Source organism: Vombatus ursinus, unplaced genomic scaffold, assembly GCF_900497805.2.
Source record: "Vombatus ursinus unplaced genomic scaffold, bare-nosed wombat genome assembly UNPS02000577.1, whole genome shotgun sequence".
NCBI classification, from domain to species: Eukaryota; Metazoa; Chordata; class Mammalia; order Diprotodontia; family Vombatidae; genus Vombatus; species Vombatus ursinus.
The window spans coordinates 11,908,305-11,930,170 of NW_020940355.1; the positions used below are offsets into that span (position 1 = coordinate 11,908,305).

A 21,866-nucleotide genomic window follows, 5' to 3' on the forward strand; every position below is an offset into this window, starting at 1 on the left:
AGTTTATGGTTCTTTCTGAACTTTGTTTTCTTGTGTGTTTTTAATGTTTTATTGACTATTCTAATTCTCTCTCTCTCTCATTATTAACTACCCATCCCCAAAAGAAAATCTCTCCCCAGCAACAAATAAGAATACTCAAAGCAATGGGGCAGCTAGGTGGCAGTGGATAGAGCACTGACCCTGAAGTCAGGAGGACCTGAGTTCAAATCCACCCTCAGACCAAACACTTGACACGTACTAGCTGTGTGACCTTGGGCAAGTCCCTTAGCCCCGATTGCCTCACTGGAAAAAAACAAACAAACAAACAAACAAACAAAAAAGAATACTCAAAGCAAGACAAATCAGCCCACTGGTCAGTGGATGAACTTTTCACAAGCCTCGGGAGCACGGATGTCGTTTCCTCTGAAGGCTGCGTTGCTCCCAGTTATCCTTCTCTGCCACAGCTTAGAGCTCGAGTGACTCAACTTTCCCAACCTGCCTTCAGATGCTGGGCACAGAGGGAAGAGCCCAGGAAGCCTCAGCCTCCCTGGCTCCAGCTGGAAAAAAGAAACGGGGACCAGGGACGGGGCGGGGCGACGCCCCGCCCACTCCCCGCCCCCGCGCAGCTCCAGGTCACACCCCTCCCTCTGGCTGGGGAGCACGCCCAGAGCCCCAGGCTCGGCCCCGCCCACCCCCCGCCCCCGCAGGAAAGGGCGGGACCGCGTCCAGCCCCAGACAGTTGCTGTCACTCCTACTTCTACCCGACTCTCAGCTCCGGAAGGCTAGTGGGACGGAGCTGGCGGCGGGCGAGGGATGAACGCGTCCTGGGACCAGTGAGCGAGTGCGTCAACGATGGCCGAGGAAGCCGTCGCCGGCGTCGGCCCGAACGGGCGCCCGCAGGCCCGGCGGCGGCGGCGGCTGCTGCTGCGGCCCAGGAGGCGGTGGGGGACCTATGGCGGCGGCTGTTTCCGGAGCCTCTGCGGGTTGTCTGCCTCCCCGGCGGGTTTCCAAGGGCTGCCCCCTAGCTCGTCGGTAGGCCTCGGCGGCCTGTCGCGCGCCTCCCCGCTGCTGTTCCTCTTCCTCCTGCCCCGCCCTCGGCTCGCGGCGGCGACCCAGCGCCGTCACCTTGGAGACTGGGAGCGCTCGCGCCCGAGGCCTCGCGAGACAGCCGGGAGCCGGAGCCGGAGCCCGAGCCCGGCGGAGGAGCTCGGCGCGCGCGCGCCTCCTCGCCAGCAGCCGCCGGCCGCTGCCGCCGCCCTGGGGCCGCCCCCCTCGGGCATGGGGCTGGGCGGCCAGTGGCGGTGGTGCAAGGCGTGCCTCGCCACCAGCGTCGCCGGCCCTCTTCACCCGTGCAGCTTCCCGGTGTTGGCTCCTGCGAGGAGAGGTGAGGGGGAGGCAGGCAGGTGAGAGGGGGGGCGGCTGAGTGGGGAGGCCCGGAGCCTCGGCCCCTGGGAATCACGCGGATGCCACAGCCGCATTGCAAGCTTCGGGCGGAGGGGGGTGAGGAGGACGGGGTCAGCCGAGTGCATCGCTCTTCCCAGAGAGAAGGAGAGAGAGCAAAGGGCCCTGGCCTCGCCCCTGACTCCTCGAGGAAAAGTTGCCCTGAGCCAGGTAGTCAGCTGGCCCAGCCGAGAAGACCTTGTAGTAAGGCCGATGCCCGTGCCCCCGGGGGGGGTGGGCTTTCAGTCTTTAATGGGCGGGGCATGGGGAGGAGGCCCGCGTGTCGGCCGAACTGGATCCTGGACTTGGGTTGATTGTGGAAAGGCACCTTGCTCTGACATCTCTGGTTTTCTGACCTTTTATTTTTTCACTTACAAATGAAATGAGCTTTTTTTTTCTTTCTAAAGACAGGATTGGTGAGGGGGAGGTGGCGGCTTCCAGATTTCGAGGAGGAAAACGAAGAGAGTTTTTTTTTCCAGTTAATTTGAAATTTTAGACGTATTAAGATGCAGAAGTTTAAATAGCCCTCAATCCTACTAAATTGCTTCTAGTTACTGTTGGGGGTTAGAGTTGCCAAAGGTCAACTGTACTGCTGTCTTGAGGAGAGATGATGGGTGACATTAGTCCTGTTTGTACATGGTTCAGTAGTCACTGGTCCCAAGGTCACCTAGCAATTCTGAACCAGAAGTATTTGGTCTTAACTGTATTATACTTTGATTACATGGTCATGCTTGTTGGTGCCACGCTGAGACTCCCTGGGGAAAATCTGATTTGTGTAATATTCATAACCTATAGGATTGTGGACTGGGAGTGTGTTCCTTTCGCCCAATGATTTGCCAACTTTCTTGATGTTATTAACAATGTAGTACCACTAGCAAGGCCATTAATCACATAACTTTTTTTTTTTGCCTTCAGGCATCTCCACCCCTTGTACTGATATTATTTTTTCTTAATAACCAATAAATAAATTCAAAGGTAAATGGAGGAAGACAAAAGCAAAAAGGATCCCAGCAAGGAAGTAGTCAAAATTGGTGCCCAGTAATAGATGAGTGGATTAAAGTCTCTGTTCTCTGCTCACTGGTTTATTATTTGCTGTTTTTTATTAATGGCCTTTTTTTTTTCCAAGAAGATATGTTTTGAAAATGAAAAGTTAAATTGATCATAGATCTAGAGCTGAAAGGAGACTTGAGAGGCTATGTAATTCAACTCCCTTGTTTTGCAGATGTGGAAACCCAGGGAAGTTAATTGACTGTCCAAGATCACATAGGCAGTGTTTGGTAGAATTTGAAGCCAGTTCCTCTACCTCTAGAGCCAGTGCTCTTTCTGTTGCTCACTTTTTTTGTTTTGAAAATGTATTCAGAATATTCCTTTTAATATACTAAGAGCTGCTTGAGAAGAACTGAATAGACTGAGCCTTGTTGAAACTTTAATTCAGTGAAATCTATTCATTTATAGTTGATTGACAGAATCTTCCATTTCCATCGTTATTAGAGAAAAATTGTTATCCCAAATACTAAATGTGTTACCATTAGAAATATAGTTGACTAAAGTGAGGTTATACCTCTAAGCTATGGTGGTAGGAGTGGCAAATGGAACAAATATTTAACATTTCATAAAGTGACATTCATTTTAACATTGTTGGACCAAGTACCCTTTATTATAATCTCAGTCCAAAATCTATAAGCACTGTTCAGAGCAGGATTATTTTTTGCCTAGAATGCATTTGCAGTTCTTTCCTGACTTCTCTAGGTTGTTTTTTTTTTGTCCTCATAGATGATTATCATATTAGAAATTGAAACTGGAATAATCTAATGCCAGAGATCTGTTGATATTTGCAAGTTCCTTGACTCCATGGGGGGGGGGGGATTATCAGTTTTAATAAATGGAAGGTGAGAGAGACAGAAAACCTCCATTGGAGGCTAGACCCAAGTCTAGGCTTGGTGAAATGATGAAGTACCAACTTAGTGTTACATAGGGAGAGTATCATTGTTTCTTTCATATTATTTCCATTTTCATAGAATCATAAAATCTTGTAATTTGAAAGGAACATTAGAGATTATCTGTTCCAACTTCCCATTTGCACAGGAATTCCGAGAGATAACACCTCTGATAGATTCTGAGTTTTCTTTTGCAGTATTTAAGGAATAAAGACAGTTTCTGAGGTATCTTTTCCAGCTGCTTGGGTGATTTCTGTGACTGAAGGTTCTAGGACTTAAACTTAAGAGTTGAGATTAATTTAATGAATGGCTCATCTGTGTGTTAAAAGTATTTTTTAAAAGCATATAAGCTATTTGATAGTATCTTTCTAAGGTAATGCAATTTTTTGAATGCTTCATTTCACATTATTATATTGCCTCTGCTTAATATTAAATGTGTTCTATTTTTTGGCCTTGTGTTTTCCTTTCCTTCCTAGATCTGAGCATTTCTGCTAGGTCACAACAAGCAACACAAAAGTTACCTCTTTTCGCCTCTTCAGGGAGTAAGAAGCTGTACTTCGACACCCATGCTGTGGTGCTTCTTCTGGAGGAAAAGGGTAATTCTCTTAGATATTGATTGCTCAGAAATAAAGCATTATAACACAATTTCATTTACTTTCTCACCTAACCTATTAAATTGGTTCTGTTATTACTCTGTAATTCTTAAATCTGAATTCTAAAAATATTATTTTGTGACAAAGGAACATACAGAAAAAATGCCACTAGCTTAAAAATATAAACTGCAACAGGGGATTAGGGAGAAACATCAATAATCAATTGAAGAAAGTTTTTCCTTAAGTCCTTTCAGCACATCAGCTTAGAAAAGTTCTCACTACATCTTACTGAACAAATAGTCATTCAACTTTTCCTAGGGACTCCCAGTGAGGGAAAAATCACTGCATTCTGAGGGAGGTCATACTACTTTTGAATACTTCTAATTATTGAAAGGCCTCTTTGAAACTTTCCATCTGTTACTCCTTTGTCAGAATAAACTATATCCAATCAACTGCTAGAATCCAAATCTCAGTTAGAATTTGAATTATTATCTGGAGCAAATTATTATATTATCTACCTCATCCTTCTTCTCACAGGAGTTGTTCCTATAGTGCTGTGTTCAAAATTAGATGTTAAATAAATAGATTTGGTCAGTTTTAAAAAAAAAAAGTTCTCTGTAACCCCTACCTGTGTAGGAACCTGGCAACGAAGAAAAAAGGAACCTTACAAATTTCAAATGCTTCCTAACTGATATAATTGATAGTTACATCAATTAGTTGATATACTAATAGGAGGAAAGTGACCAATCTCACCACCTTGACAGTTTCAACAAGATTTGATATCTAGATTTTTTTTTTACCCTGTGTGTGTGTATATGTATAAACTTTTTAATAGAGCAGTCTATAAATCTCTTACTCTGAAAGAAGTTGTAATTGTTGATGCAAATGTAGACACAAGTCAGCAAAATTCAAGGTTCCCATAACTGCCCTTAGGACAGTTTAGGCAGTGGTTTTAATATAGCCTATATTTGCTTTTAAAAGTTTGCATTTAGGAAAAAAAAAAGTTTGCATTTAAAATATTGTTGGGCTGCAAAAGAATTGCCTGTAGTGGGAATCATACAAAATAACACTATATATATGTTTGTATGTGGGTGTGGGGGTGTGTGTGTATAAAATGTAGTTGCTTATATAACAGTGCTTTTTTTTTTGAATAAAAGGAAATAGGCATAATTTGCTAGAAAAGAAATGAACAAGTTTAAAATGGACACATCTTTATCAATATAAATGCAGCTTTGATTTTATTTCATTGTGTAGTTATTTAACCAGTTGTGTATATATGTAGAAAACTGCGTTTCAAGTATGCCTAAAAAAAAGAGATGAAAAAATGAAAGAAGCACCTTATAAGTCAAATATAAGTTTGACTGGTTAAACGACTCCCATACCTCGTATTTTTCAGAGAGGTGGCCAAAGTCACAGAATTAAGGACAGAACAAAACAAAAAACCCTTTTCTGCTCCCATCCATCCCTTCTTCTCCACCCATATAGCTCCCACCTTAGTTCAGACCTACCTTGCCTCATCCTTGAATTATTGCAGTAATTTGCATCTCGCCTTTACTCATAAGTGTTCAACTTAATCAAAAATTGATGTTCCTGTGTTTGACCATAACTTCCTATCATTTCATGTCTCCTGTACTCTCAATCACTACCCCATTAACGCTATAATCAATCAACAGGTGTTTACTAAGTGCTTACTATGTGTCAGGTACTATACTAGGTGCTGAAAATAGATATATAGTGAATAACACAGTCCTATTATCAAGGCATTTATCGTCTGTTCAAAAGTGGAGGAAAATGTAGAGTTGAAATGACTGACTATACAATCATAATTGGAGAGGGATGGAAGTCAAGTCAGAGCAGGAGTAATGACCTGATAAAGGAATGAGGAATGAAAAGATTGGAGATGTTGAGGAGGGCAAAGGAGAGGTGTGAGGCAAAGGAGATTAATGAAGTGATAGGATAGATTTCCCCAGTCTCTGTCTCAACCTCAGCTTCAGCTCTGCATCGCCATTTGCTTAATGGACATTTCAAACTGGATTTGAAGACATCTCAAACTTGGCATGTCCAAAACAGAATTCATTCTCTTTCCCCCAAAACCTAGTTCTCTTCCAGACTTTCCTGTTTCTGTTGAAGGCACCACCACTCTTCCAGGTTGATAATCTCTCACGTCTGCCCCCTTTGCTGTTCATACCACCACCCCCTTAGATCAGGTCTTTATCACCCCTTGCCCAAATTATTTTGATAGCTTCCTGATTGGTCTTTTTGCCTCAGATCTCTCCCCACTTCTATCCATCTCTCATTCTGCTGAAGTACTTGTCTGATTAATTCTCTCCTCTCCTCAGTAAACTCAGCTTCTCTATTTAGCTTTTAAAGCCCTTCAGAACCTGACCCCAGCATACCTTTTCAGACTCGTTGTACATCCTGTATTCTGTGATCCAGCACTCCATTTCTTATCTCCTTGCCTTTGCATTGGCCGCCCCCCATTCCAAGAATGCACTTGCTCCTCATCTCTGCTTCATAGAACCCTCTCTTCCTTTTGGACGCAGTTCAGGCACCATCTTCCTCATGAAATTTTTCATGATCTCCCCAACTGCTGGTACCCTCCCTCCTACCTTGTAATTAACTACTTTGTGTTTATTTGTATTGGCTTTATATTTATTCTATATCTGTTTACACATATATTTATTATTTCCCCATTGGAATGTAAACATCTTTTGAATAGCTTATCTACAGCACATAGCACAATGCCTGGCACATAATAGGCACTTAATTGTTGATTTATTGAATAACTTACCGATTGGGCACCCTTCCTCAAGTCTCCCTCTCCAATCCATTCTCCACACAGCTAGCAACTTGATATTCTTAAACTACAGCTCTGACCATGTCACTGTCTTGCTCAAAAAGCTCCAGTGGCTCCCTGTTTATTACTTCTGGGATAAAATACAAATTCCTGGCATTTAAAACCAATCACAACCTGCCTCTTGCCCACCTTTATCTTCTATTTACTTTAATGGATACATACTATTTCCCCAGATAGAATATAAGCTCTTCATAATACAGTAAAAAACATGGGTGCCAGGATTCAAATTCCACTTTTTATGCTTACTACTTATGTGCCCTGGGGCAAGTCCCTTAACTTTCCTAGTCCTTAGTTCCTTATCTTTAAAATGAGATGTTTAGACTGTGTCTTTTCAGATTCCGTTTTCCACTCTTGATTTGTCATCTTTGAGGACAGAGAATCTTTTGATTTTGTTTATTTGTTTATTTGATCTTTGTATCCCTCAGTGCCTGGCACATAAGTGTTTCATAAAAGCCTGTTCATTCTTCCCATTATGCTACATTGCGTATATATTTCTTATACCCACAGAAATGTTTTCTTGTGACTATTGGCACAGCCGCATATTGGTTAAGCTAATTAAAAAATTAAAGCCTTTGCTGTAAGATATAAATTTCTTTGAAGGTTTTATCCAAGGCATAGAATTTTCCTGAATGTAGTTGTTTTATTTATTCAGGGTTTACCACTCAACAAGCAGAAATCATTGTCTCTTCATTAGTGAAGATCATGAACAGCAACATGGAGGTTGTCAGCCAGAATATGGTCACCAAGGTGCATCAGGTTAGATGAGAGGAAAATCTTCTAGGTTTGTGGGTGTTTTATGCATTTTAAAATAAGCAAATTAGTATATGCATATGTGTATTGGTATCCTACATTGTGTTTTGAAACTAACATTCATTGGGTACCTGTGTTCAAAGGAAAAGTGCCTAGCAGTCATCTCCAAAGTCCTCAGAGATGAAGAGGTTCAATGCTATGAAAATTCAGCTGTTGAAAACAAAAACATAACTGCTTTTCCCATAGTCGCTGTGGTATGATGTGGTTGGGAAGCAAGGAGGGAAAATAGGAGATAAATTTCCTCTAAAGCTTTCATACCAATACTTATTAGATAAGCATGTGTGTAGCACTTTAAGATTTGAAAAGCATTTTACATATGTTTGATAATGTTTCTTAATCTAGACATACAGTCTTTAAGTGTCAAAAAGATTATTGTTCTTGTTTTAGTAAATTTAGAAGTGCCCAAAAATCAAGTATTCTTAAAAGTATAACTAGACATACTTTTCTGTTTCACGATTTTAATTATCCCCTTGGTGATGGTTAACAGCTGACATGTTACGTGCAGGCCTTCTAGAGATGGGTAAAAAGTGTCTACTTTACATTTGACAGAAACTCCAAAGAGGATAAGTTGAACATTCTAGGTAATATATGTCAATTGTGTATGTGCTTTTCTTTTCCTAGGAGATCACTGTACAGCAGATAATGTCTCAGATTGCTGGTGTCAAAAAGGATATGATCATTTTAGAAAAGAGTGAATTTTCAACTCTCAGAGCAGAAAATCAGGTAAACTGATAGAACTCCTCCTACCTTTATAAAACCTTTTACAGCAAGGCACTGCTGTCAAATTGAATTGTTAATGTAAGTTTTAAAATTCCTTATGCAGTGAAAAAATAAATCTTATAATACTCTAAAGCAGAGGTTCTTAACCTTTTTTATGCACTGGATCCCTTAAGCAGTCTGGTGGAGCCTGTGGACACTTCAGAACAATGTTTGGCAGTGCATAAAATATATAAGATAACAAACAAAACCAATGCTATTGAAATAGTTATCAATTTTTTTTTTTAAGTTCACAGGGTTCACTCCCACTCTAGAGGGTTTGAAATCCAAGTTCTGTGATAGTTGTTTGTCATTCAGTCGTATCCAACTCTTTGTGACCCCATTTGGGGTTTTCTTGGCAAAGATGCTGAAGTGGTTTGCCATTTCCTTCTCCAGCTCATTTTATAGCTAAGGAAACTGAGACAAACAGTTAAGTGACTTACCCAGGGTCACACACCTCACACAGCTCGTAGGTATCCGAGGCTGGATTTGAACTCACAAAAATGAGTCTTCCTGATTCCAGGCCCAGTGCTTTATCCGGTTCACCACCTAGCTGCCCTGTATGATAATTACTAGTTCATAATTTACCATTTAGCTGAAAATGTTACATTTATTGTAGCTTATAACTCATGGGCTTTACCAACTGTGTATACTCTTACTCCTCTTAAAAAAAAATCTTAAAAGGCTATTTCTTTTTGTCAGCCTCAAAGACAATCCTCTCCTTTTGACCAAATGATTGGACTTAAAGCTATTGAAAAAGCATCTTTGAAAGCTATAATTTGAGATTACATCTAGGGCTAGAGTAGCTGAAAAAAATTTGAATAAGATACTGAAAAGATGAAGGCTCAGCCTTAGAGGCAAATTCTCACAAAAAGACTGCTAAACATTTTTTATTTAATATTTATTAGTACACATCCCCTTTAAGAAACATTGTGTAATTAATGTAGTAGTATGATTGTTAATACATTAGATTGAGGGGAATCTTGACATAAGTGAGTTGTCTTAAACCTGATATTCATAAAATTGGAGGAGAAAGAAAGGACGGATCCTGGTTCAGGAGAAAGAAATGGAATTTTAGCTTTTTTTTCTTTTTTTCCTAAACCTTTAATTTATTACTATATTTAACTTGTTTCTTTTTTGATGTTTTTAGAAATTAACACTTGAACTCCACCAGTTAAAACAGCGAATGCTGGTAAGATATTCTTTATGAGTAATAATAAAGAGTCATTAATGAATATAGTTTTAAAAGTACTTGTTATTACACTAGAAGGACTAGAATTTAAGAATATCTCAAAAGACCAAGCTGCATCAATTGATACAGTGCATTTTTTTTACCCATGAGGCAAAGAAAATTAAGGTAGTAGTATGAATGTTTTTTATTTCAAAAAGTTTAAGTCATAATATTTTTGCAACAGTTGACTTGCCTGGTCCTTCTGGTGTTTAGTTTGTTTAAAACTAACTGACCTCAGCAGTAGGAATTGGGAACTTGTGCTAGAAAGACAACCAGTGGCTAGTCTCAGCTTTTTCTTTATCAAGATTTTGTATTTTTACTAATATTTGAAAATTTCTTGTAAAGCTTGATGACCTTCAAAGAGATGACCTTTTATGTTAGAGAAGCACTGTAGCTCAATACAGCTAAACCAGTTTGTTTACTGGGTGTTACCCAACCTCTGTCCTCTTTTTTTCTTCCTCAATACAGGTTTGGTTGTTGATCTCATCTGCTCCCCTAGATCACTGTCTTCTATACACAAATAATTCCTGGATCTCTGTATCCAATCCTAACCTCTCTCCTGAGCAGCAGTCTTACATCACCAACTGCCTTTTAGACATCTTGAACTGGATGTCCAATAGACATCTCAAATTCAACATGTCCTTCCCTCAGTCACTCCTCTTTTCCGAATTTTCCTGTTACTGTTAAAGGCACCACCATTCTCTCAGTAAACAGACCTGCAACTTCTTGATTCCCCCCACCCCCATATTTAATCTGTTGTCAAGCCTTGACATTTTTACCTTCAGAACATTTCCCGTGTAAGTTCCCTTATTTCCACTCATACTGATGCAACCATAATGCAGGCCCCTTGTCACTTTACACTTGGACTATCGCAATAACCTTCTGCTTGGTCTCTCTACTTCTGGTCTTCTCACTCCAGTCCACCCTTGACTCAGCTGCCAGTGATTTTTCCTAAAATATAGGTCTGACCTCGTTACCTTGCCTGCTCAATAATTCAGTGGCTCCTTATTTCCTCCAGAATCAAATATATTTAGTATCTAAAGCTCTTTACAACCTGGCTTCTTCCTACCTTTCCAGTCATCTTACACTTTGCTCTGTGCATTCTATGGTCCAGCCAAACCAGCTTACTTGCTTTTCCCTATATTTATTACTCTGTATCCTACCATTACAACTGGTTGTGTCCCATACCTGGCATGCTCCCCCCTCACTTCTGCCTCCTAGCTTCCTTGGCTTCCTTCAAGACTCAGCTGAAACCCCACATTCTGCAGGAAGCTCCTCTAGCACCCCCAAATTTCCCCTGCTCCCCTCCATGGCTAATGCCTTCCCTCTGAGATAGATACATTGAGCTTCAATTAAAAGCTTGCCATATGTCAGGCATTGTGCTAATAAGTGCTGAAAATACGAATACAAGTAAGGAAGAACGATAGACCCTGCCCTAAAGAAACTAACATTCTAATGGGAGAAGATATTACATAAATGGGAGTGGGGGGAGGGGATTTTTATGAAATGGTGTGGTATCCACATGGGAGCCAAGAAGAATGGAGTCATGGGGTCCAGAGAAGAATGGAGCCAGGAGAGGAGTAAACATGGCTGAATTGGGTATTTCACCGAAGGGAGGTGAGGTATTCACCAACTAAAGGAGAGGGGTGAAGGGGCAGAGTCATTTTCCAAAGTGAGAAGGCTGCTAGTGTGGAGCTGGAGAAGTCTGAAGAGAGGAGCAGAACTGGGAGAAGAATGACAGAGGCTGATTGGATAACTTCCCCCAATGGAGGTTCCAGGGAGGAACTCGTCAGTTGGTAGAGTGGGCTGCAGGGTTGGAGGCAGTTTTCCAGGGTAGGAAAGCAGCTAGATGGATGTGATTCATATTATTGCAACTGTGCTACAGATATTTTCCATAGTCCCCCTGAATGAAGGTGCTAGATAAATATGCCAAAGGTACCAGCGTGACCGACATGTTGCCTGCTCGAGTGGAACATCCATCTGCTTTTTGATTGAACTCCACCCCTCCTCCCTTCTTTATTCTCCCAAAGAATCTTCTTTGCTTGGAACTTATTTAAGCCTAGACCCTCTTCTTCATGATGCCCATAGACCCAAAGACTCTACTTAATATCTCCCTTCTCTGTAAATGAATTATCTTTCATTTACATTGCATACATCTTGTATGTAGATAGTTATTTCATGTTGTCTCCCCTCTTACAGTGTTAGTTTCTTGAGGCCAAGGACTGTGTTTTGGCCTCTCCTTTGCGCTTAGCACTTAACACAGTGTCTGGCACAGAGCAGGCACATAATGTTTGTTGACTGTTCAAAAAAGAGGGGAAAATATCTTCACTCAACCTAGACAAGGGATTCTTAACCTTTTTTTTGTTTCTTGGGCCCATTTGGCAGTCTCATGAAGCCTATAGACCCTTTTTCAGATGGATGTATTTAAATGTGTGAGATGAAATACATAGAATTACAAGGGAAATTGGTTATGTTGAAATACAATTAAGTTGGCATACCCCAGGCTAAGAGCTCCTGACTTAAACTATTCCTCCTTATCTCTGAAAGGGCACACTGGTATAAAATAAATGAAGCTACATTCTTTAGTGCTTTTTTTTTTTTTTTTTAACCAATGTGCAGGTCCATAGCGACCACAAAAACTAGATGCTAATTATTAAATTGTGTGATTCTTCAGGGGAGACAATAATTTAAACTAGTCAGTTTGTGTGTGTGTGTGTGTGTGTGTGTACACACATGCACATGCCAGTGTATGTCAAAGGTTACACTTGAACCCACATTTTCCTAAATATAGGGCCAGCTCTCAATCCACTAAAGTTCATCTTTATGACTTGAGACTGTCAGATCCACAGTGTCACATGAAAAATAAGTTCTTAGAATATTAAATGGTTTGAGTGGATTACATGTTACCTGCCTTTCAGTAGAACTATTACAGAATGTTACTTTTGTCTATTTGATAGTAGGTATGATTTTACTTTTTCTTTACTTTTACAAAAGAAATTAAAAGGTTATTTTTCATAATACTACTTTGATCTCTCTCCAGCAGTAATTCAAATTGTCATAGAGGGAACATTCCTTAGAGAGAAAATATATGCTCTTGAGCAATATATTCTTTTGTATTTTGAAAGAATACTTACTATTCTTCCTATTTGGCTTCTAAATAGTGAATATTTCTGTGTAAAAGAACAGAGGACTTTGTCTTAATAGAAGAATTAAGTAATAACCTAGTTAAGTAGAATGGAGTAACATCCATCTTTTGATTCCATCCCTTCTCTGATTTTTTGTTTGTTTGTTTTTTCTCCACCTCTCTTTTCTCTCTCTTGCCTTCCAGGATGAAATACTCAAAGTTCGGGCAGATAATAAATTGGATTTCAATCTAGAAAAGAGCAGAGTAAAAGAATTGGTATGTTCTTTGAAATTTAGTTTCATTTTAAGGTAAAATTCTAGATGAAACCTGAATTTGCATGAAGTTTGAATATTTAAGACCATCCTGTACATAACTCTCTGACAGAGTTGAACACAGGCAAAGCCTTTTATTTGATTTTTGAATTTTTAAACTTTCCTCAACTCCCCTTGTACCCTAAATTTCAAAATATCTCTCAGATTGATTCTTATTCTACCTTCAGGAACTTTTCTTTCACTAAATTTGGCATATTTTAACAGAATGAAAATTTAAAGCTTAGTCAAACTGAGCTTGGATGCTTTGATAAAATTCTTGAATTGAGAGCATACTTCTAAACTGTTAGTGTATCACCTAGACTTTCATATGAGGATTACACTTAATTCTAGTATTATATTGAATAAGATTAAGTATCTTCAGAATCTGTTTCAGAAAAAAATTAAGTAATACTGATAACTAGACTGGAGAAATAAAGATTTAAGTTGTAAACTAGCACTGTTGTTTTTTGTGTTTACTTTCAAAGTCATATTCTTTGGCCTCAGACTTATTAAACTTAGTAAGAGCTAAATATTTTAATAGTAAAATAGTTTAGTGATCTGAGTAGAAGTCTAAGGAATTCTACATAGCTCACTTCTCATTGTCTTTCTTGCTAAAGAATGTATGCTTCTAAATTGTCTTTTATTAGCATAGGACTTGGTACACACAAAATTGAAGAGTAATTACTAGCTCTTGTTTTTTCCTCTTCACAATTTTCTCATAATACTGAGGCTGTGCATCTTTGAGACCAAAGGACAGTCACTTTTTAATCTAGTGCCATAACTGGGAGTCTAAGTGCCCACAATACTTCAAATACCTACTATGTGCAAAGTGGCCATTAGCATAGGACCAGTCTCTAAAGGAAAACATACTTCTTTCTTGTACCTTTTGGTTTTTATGATTTTGCAAGTAAGAAGCTACATTTACCACAGGCAGCCTGTTCTTTGATCCAGCCTGATCTGCAGAGTGCTTGCAGTACTGAAAACATGGACAAAACTAATGAAATGTAGAGAACTATTTTTGCCCTACTTGAAGGTCTGCCTTTGTTATTTTTCAGCTGACACCATCAGTGTAGTTCTATGTTTCCGTGGAGCTATTGGTTAGCTTATCGAGTTAGCCTGCGACGAACAGATTAGATTACTTTTATTATTTAATCTTCAGCTGATTATCCCCTTCCTTTTGGATAAGTGAAGCAATGTGGTGTATTCTTATGAAAAGGAGACTTGTTAATATTTAATTGATTAAAGCTAGAGCAGTACACAAATGCTAGAAAATAGTACCAGTACCACATTGCCCTTTGGTAGTGAGCTTCCTTGCACTGAACCTGTAGTTTAAAAGATGAGAGTGACCATTATCTATTCATCATACTTGACTGCTAAGTGCTTCTAAGATTCCTTTTAGTTTAGAGTTCCCTCCTCATCACTAACCTGATTCTTGTTTTTTTAATTCTTTACAGATAGAATATATAGTGAATTTTTTTTTAAATGTTAGGCATTTCATATGATGTTTGGAAAAAAAACAGTTAACTAAATTTTTTCCACTTACCACCAAAACTACGAATTGTCTCTTCTGTATCCTCATTTCAAGAATTCTAGTCACTTGAGTGATATGATAAATATAATCTGCATGCCAAAAAACTGTACTTAACTATGGCCAAAGGGAAAATACAAGCCTCATTCCAAGTATTGTCACTCAATACAAAGTAGCATCAACTATAATTGTAGTGTGGCTCTTTTTACAAAAAATTGACACCTGACAAGTGAAGAAAGTCTTGTTGTTTTGCTTTCACTGTTATACGAGTTAAGTATATTTAATAAGCCATGAAATTTGTGTGATTTGGCATATAAATCAACATGTACTTTTTTTTTTTACCAACAAACATTTTTTTTTTTTAAAAGAGAGAAAAGATCCCTATGCCCATGGATTTGCACTTAGAAGACTGGGTTAAATTCCTGGCTCTGCTCATATTGCTAATAAGTGGCAAAGCAATTATTTGAACTGACTCCAAATCCAGGACTTTTTCTGTTGCAATCCACTGCCTTCACATTGGTTAGTAGTGAACTTATTCATCTAAGATTCCAAAGACAACACGTATACTATTTTTTTAAGACCTATTTCCCTCCCATTCTTTCTGTTCAGGCCTCAGTCACCTGATTTCCCAACATCCAATGTGTCTTGGATTGTTCTTCCCCACCTTTTTCATTCTCCCAAAAATTAAATCCTTAAAGGAGAAATGAAAGTAGATATAGCCATAAGAGTCGGAGAAAAAGATTCCAAAGTATTGGGTTGCTGAATCTAGAAGATTATGCCTCTTATTTACAGTTAAAGTGCATCCCTAGACAAAAGTAATATGATTGTTCCTACACCGTCAGGTGATTCTAAAATGCTTTGTTGTTGTTTTAAGTTGTGTCTGATTCTCTGTGACCCAACTTAGGATTTTCTTGGCAAAGATACTGGAGTGGTTTGCCATTTTCTTCTCCAACTCATTTTGCATATGAGAAACTGAGGCAAACAGGGTTAAGTGACTTGTCCAGGGTCACACAGCTAGTAAGTGTCTGAGGCCATATTTGAACTCAGGAAGATAAATCTTCCTGACTCCAAGCCTGGCACTCTATCACAATATTAATTATAATAGTAGAGCAAGAGATAAACAGGAATGAAGTTGTAGTCTAACACAAGTTAAATTTTATCTTTTCAGTATGCATTGAATGAAAGGAAGCTACTTGAAATGAGATCAGAAGTATTAACATTGGTAAGAAGTGAAACTGAGCATTGCTGTGTTATATCTTAAATTCACCTTTGCCTCCTGTTCTGACTAATATGTTAATGGATAATGACCAGTGTGTCTGTGGTAAAATTATGAACTGTTAGGTTCATGATGGTGGAATCAGATCCTAAAGATGCAAAATACCTTCTTAACTAGTAACAAACATTATGGAGCTTTTGTACTGGTTTACAAAAGGGATTATCAAGAGATTCTCCCTGCTTTTCTTCCTTTCCATGATGTCTCTTAGTGCGTCTTGTGGAATTGAATTCCAAAGTGAAGTTCATGAGAATTGTAGAGCCTCAGAATTTGAAAATGACTTTAGTGGCTGAAATAACTCAAAAGCAAAGATATATGAATCCTGTTGGGCATACAATCCATGTCTCCTTAGAAATGAAGAATGAGGGTCAACTAGGTGGCGCAGTGGATAAGAGCACCAGCCCTGAATTCAGGAGGACCCGAGTTCAAATCCTGCCTCAGACCAAACACTTGACACTTACTAGCTGTGTGACCCTGGGCAAATCAATTAACCCCAATTTTCTAAAAACAAAACAAAAAAAAAAAAGAAATGAAGAATAAAATAAAAGGACGTGATTAATGTTGATGTTTTTGCTTAGTCGTAAGTTTATCAGAGAGGATTCTCCACTTCCAAAATAACTGATGAATCAATGAGTTGATTCAAAATGAACCAATAAAACAACTTTTTTTTTTTTTTTAAGAAAAGGAACTGAATAGTTAAATAGAATCTGTTTTCTGTGGGTTATTTTTAAGCTGACATTTACTAATCCTACATGAAGATAGGTGGGGAAAATGGCTGGCTGAAATTGCTTTTATGTTATAGAAAACTAGATAGGCCCAGGGTCACCCAGCTAGTGGGTGTCTGAGGCCAGATTTGAACTCAGTAGGATGAATCTTCCTGACTTCAAGCCCAGTGCTCTAAATACCACCTAGCTGCCTCATACATATTGTTTCCCGTACTCCTTATCTATTGCCTTCTAATGGCCAGCTGTTCTGTAGTATACTCTTAGGACAATACTTACTTGAGTATGGAAACATAAATATGATATAATATATATGAAAAAGAAAATTTTAAAGCACTACATAAATGTCATCTGTTATTATTGTATACACAAATGTATTTGCCTCATGAGTCATTCTGAGTAATACATCTGATGATAACACTATTACATAATAATACAGAACCATTCTGATATTAACAGTACTTGAACAGGACTTCGCTCTAGTCTGCTTGAGGGCCCAGTGAATCCCCATAGTCAATTTCTGTTAGTAGTTGAATTCCAGCATATTTCATTGCATTATTCTATTAGGACAGCTTAATGACTGAATCATTAAGAGAGGCAGTATGGGGTATTGGATGGAATGCTGATATTACAGTAAGGAAGACTTGGATTTGAATTTTGCCTCAGATACTTACTAGACTTCCATGTAGAAGTCACTGAATTTCACTGAACCTAGTTTCCTCATGTGTAAAATGGGAATCATAACAGCATCTGTTACAGAATTGTTATGAATTCAAGTAAGGTAATATAGGTTTTAAAAAAAACCTTTATAAACCTCCAGACTTTTATAAATGTCAGCTACTTTTTTCAAGCAAATGATTAGGTTTGTTACCTGAATTCTGTTACCAATTGAACCAGTGACTCAGGATTGAGGAATTCCAGAATAGAGTTGAAAAACTTTAGTAAGAACAATTTGTATTTTTAAAGATCATCTATTCTGCTGTCTCCATAGTGAGATCCACTTGAAATAAAAAATAAAAAAAAGAAAACTGGATAGGTGCTAGACTTATAATTTTATTGGAAATCCAGACACTAGTTATTACCTGTTTGAAGTACCCAGGGAAGACTTCCCCATTGGGGTTTTGAGGATAGTTGTTGGGGGTTGGTGATACAAAGAATCTTGTTTGTTGTTTGTTTCGCTTTTTAATCCTATTAATTGTTTTCTTATGCCTTTTTATTTTCATATTTAGCTGGTCCTTGGTGAGACCTCTCTCTAAAGTCTAAGTTTGTCATAAAATTCAAATGATAAATGAATAATCCCTATCTCCACCTGAACCATTTAGACACGAATATTCAACAATAATTGGTGCTAAGCATCAGGGAGAACCTTCCTTTTCTAAAAGATGAGTATTCTGTTTCCAAAAGGCAGCTTCCCTCTCCCTCTGCTTCTATATCCTAATTTTTTTGACCAAATTAAAAATCTGACCATGAAAGAAAAGGTTATGATTGTAAACTTATTAATTCAAGTGGAGTTGACTCTGACCTCCTCAACCCTCTACTAGAGCACAATCAAATTTATTTGTGTGTTGACTGCTAGATTGAGTAATGGATAAAGCGCTGGACTTGGTGTCAGGAAGACCTGAATTCAAACCCTGCCTCACACACTAGCTCTGTGACCCTAGGCAGGTCACTTAACCTCTTTCAGAGCCAGTTTCCTTAGCTGTAGGTTCTGTGATAACGCTTACCTTCAAGGGTTGTTGTTAGATCAAATGAAATAGGATTTGAAGTGCTTTTACAAATCTTAAAGTGCATTAGAAATGATAGATATTATTTTAGTTTCAAAGCTGAATGCCCCCTTTGGAACAAAAGGGTTTTTTTTAGTCCATATGAAGGAATTGTGGTACATTGATGCCTAATAGAAAACTGTGCTTATCCAGATTTTCATTATTTTGTATAGAAGGGTAGCAGTATAAAACTGCCCATCACCCATCAGCATTTTTAAAAATTCAATTTCATTATGAATAAGTAAATTAAGTAGGAATATAGTATTTTCATGACTAACCTTTATGGGTTATTTTGTAATCAGGCTTAACTTTCAGTATATCTCTGTGTATCTAAACCACATAATGAGCAGCCATATAGATTATGCTGTTTTTATATAAGTTTATATATAAGTAGTGTTAGAAAATTAAGACAAAATAGCAGGATAGCACTCTTATTTTCAGATTAACTTCAAATAAGTATTTTGAGTTGTCTCTTCTGTGGCCATTACTGTAGGGACTGTTTGTTTTTTTAAAGGAAAGAAATGGTCCTTGCCCTTATTAAACTCATAATCTAATTAAGGAATCAGGGTTCATAGACCAATTAGAGTATAGTATATTCAAAAATGTGGTAGAGACTAGACATGTATGCTAGGGGGGATTCTCAAAAGTTTTTGAAAGAACTATTTCTGTATTCTCACATTTGTACCCTATAATATCCCTGGAGATAATCTCTCTAAGCGGAGAAAATGAGGCTCAGAGTTTTTGTAACAGTGTTAGAGACAAGATTAGAATGCAGGTCATCCTCACTTCCAAGCCCAACACTGTATCCATTATGACATACTGCCTCCTACAGTGTTGTCGAGTTAGATCAAGCTTCTTAAATTAGATGTATGAGTTCAACGGGACCTGATAACCTGTAGTTATATAATGTCCTGTACCTCTTTGTTTTAAAGCAGGCACAACAACTCCGGGCTCTTACTCAGACAGACAGAAAGATAGACACTGAAGTTGCTGGCCTGAAAACCATGCTTGAATCACACAAGCTTGATAATATTAAATATTTAGCAGGTAAGATGTTGTGCATTTAGCTATTAGAAATAAATTGAAGATAAGCCCCAAAAACAAAATGACAAAGAAAAAATTGCACTGATTTAGGATTTTTATCTCTTAAAATCCGTAATTATCTTAAAGTTTAACCACTAAGAAATAAATTTTTGCTCTCTCTACTGCAGGCCTGCTATAAATTATGCTATACTAATTTTTACACACTGGATTTGGTGTCTCAAGGGTTTTTTCTATTAAAAAAAAAAAACAACATTCCTTTATACTTTGGAGGTTACAAGTAGTGTTGTATTTGAGCAGCTGTAGTTTTTATGAGCAAATATTTCATGGAATATAGCAGATCAGATCTTTGAACTGCTAGTTTCTGTGGGGAGAGGAAAAGGTTATGTATGTGTATTTAAGCATTCCTTAAAGCAGCTGTTAAAAGAACTAATAGTCTTTCCCTGTTTTGTTTTTTTTAAACAGGTTCTATATTTACATGTCTAACGGTAGCTCTGGGATTTTATCGTCTATGGATTTAAGTGTCTCCTTAAAAGGACCTATATTTGCCTTAAAAATATGAGGTTATTACTTTTTTCCTCATTTCAAATTTTAACCCTGATTTGATTTTATTTATGTTATTTTTTATGCACATTATGATGTATAACCATCTTTAAAGTGTCAGAAAATCCATTTTGTAGCTCTTTATCTTTTTGATATCCTTTGATCTCACTAGTACATTTTTGAGAAAAATACCACTAGCTGAAATACTGAAGAACCCACTTACCTTGACCAGAGTGATGATCACCTTTCATATACTTACTCTTTAAGGAATTTACTATTAAAAAGTCATTAAAAATGGCTTTATGAGTGACAGAGAATCACAGACTAATTAATCCAAGACCACAAAAATTTCTTTCCCTCTTGACCCAAGCTTCTAGCAGCAAATAGCTTGTGCACTGTTACCAGTATGCTTTTATTTCAATGAATTTTGTTGAAACCTGGGTTGATTCCTGTGTTCCCTAAACAACTAAATTATCGTAGTATTTGCTGTTTGTGACATTCAGCCAGAAAATCATGTTGCCCGATAAAATGAGTTGGCATAGTAAGCAATCACTTCTTCTACCTCTTGAAGTATTCTGGTGTTTTCTTTTTTCCCTATCAGTGGAGTGACTTGGGAACTAATACTCTGTCATTTTCTAGTGACCTTGAAAACTTGCTAGTGAGAAACATGACAATGTTGTATTTCAGTTTTGCGTGACAGTCTATTTCTTCCGGACTTTCATCTGCTTTGTACAATGGAGATATTTAGTCTTATTTCCATGGTGACATATGCACACCTATCTCAGTAGAAATAAAACTGATCATTTAATGATCTTGTTCGCATCTATCACTAACTCACTCTTGGGTTCTTAAGCCCAGAGATTCTTCCTACCCAAATATCATCTTAGTGCAGACATTTCATCTATTTTAGTCTGCCTCTTCATTAATGATATTAAAAAAAAACCCGCCTTAACTTTTGAAATGTAGTTCTAATTGCATCATTTTTCCAAGGGTGTATGTAGTTTTTCTTTTTATAAGAACATTAGAGAAACTTTCTGTATCCAATTCAGCCAAAGTTCTAGTTTTAGAAAGCATTTTCTTCTCATCTCAGTGTTAATTCTTTGTATACAGAATAAGCATTTTAATTTCAAGTGAATTTTTGCATTAATGTAACAGTTCAATACAAGTGCCATGGTTAGGTTGAAAAAAAGTTAAGAGACTTAGTCAAATTGTTAGCTATGTGTTGGAATTTTGCACATAGTACAATCAATGACAGTTCCTAATTGTTAGAGTATAATTAGTATGGCTTTTCCAGAACAGAATTGGGTTGTAGAAAAATCCTAAGACCCCACACCCCCCAATTAAATATGAAAGCTCTATCTTCTCTCCCCCTCCCCCCCAGTCTTGGATTTATTTGTGGCATTAGCAACCAAGTGATACTTTAATGCTCAGTTTTAAACCTAATATTTAATGTTGCTTTCTTCTGGTTGAGTGAAACATCTTTGTTTTTTTTCCCCTTTTGGAAAAGACTCCAGAAAGGATTGATTATTCAGCAAATGCAGTAGTAATGATAGATTGACTAAATCTGGTGTCCCAACTAAGGAGTTTTTGTTTAAATACTTAATCAAACATTCCCTGTTGGTATTGAAAGTATATTAGAACACTGCTGGTTGACATTCCTCTTACTTTTAAAAATGCATTTTAAGATATGACTTTATAATTCATTTATTTGGTGCTTTACTGTCAATACAAGATAATTTGCAAGAACTTTTCCATCCTAACTTGGAACCTTCTTATTCCAATATTTTTTCCTTTCTGTTAGGTGTTTTGCCCCTACATGTGATGATTAGGAAGGATTGGAATATGTTACATCCATTATTTTCATTTTTAAGAACTTTGTAACCTTCCTGCAAAATGTTTTCTACTGTAGGCTCAGGAAGCTACAAGCTGTGTAAGTGTACTGCTACCAAACAGGACAG

At 38.0% G+C, this 21,866-nt stretch overlaps 1 protein-coding gene across 1 annotated transcript; it reads left to right on the forward strand.

Annotated features, from left to right (window-relative positions):
• Positions 1-831: 831 nt before the first annotated feature.
• Positions 832-20,594, forward strand: MCUR1 (mitochondrial calcium uniporter regulator 1). Its single transcript, XM_027876767.1, has 9 exons — positions 832-1,363; positions 3,833-3,952; positions 7,459-7,562; positions 8,238-8,339; positions 9,523-9,564; positions 12,932-13,003; positions 15,735-15,788; positions 19,257-19,371; positions 19,831-20,594. Exons 1-9 carry the CDS (start codon positions 832-834, stop codon positions 19,884-19,886), a joined length of 1,197 nt encoding a protein of 398 aa, XP_027732568.1. The 3' UTR covers positions 19,887-20,594.
• Positions 20,595-21,866: the final 1,272 nt, after the last annotated feature.

Excerpts from the sequence above, each read along its gene's own strand:
- MCUR1 (XM_027876767.1), top strand. The coding sequence starts at position 832 with ATGGCCGAGGAAGCCGTCGCCGGCGTCGGCCCGAACGGGCGCCCGCAG. Across the intron at positions 9,565-12,931 it reads AGTTAAAACAGCGAATGCTG|GATGAAATACTCAAAGTTCG; the intron begins GTAAGATATTCT and ends CTTGCCTTCCAG. Across the intron at positions 13,004-15,734 it reads AGAGCAGAGTAAAAGAATTG|TATGCATTGAATGAAAGGAA; the intron begins GTATGTTCTTTG and ends TTATCTTTTCAG.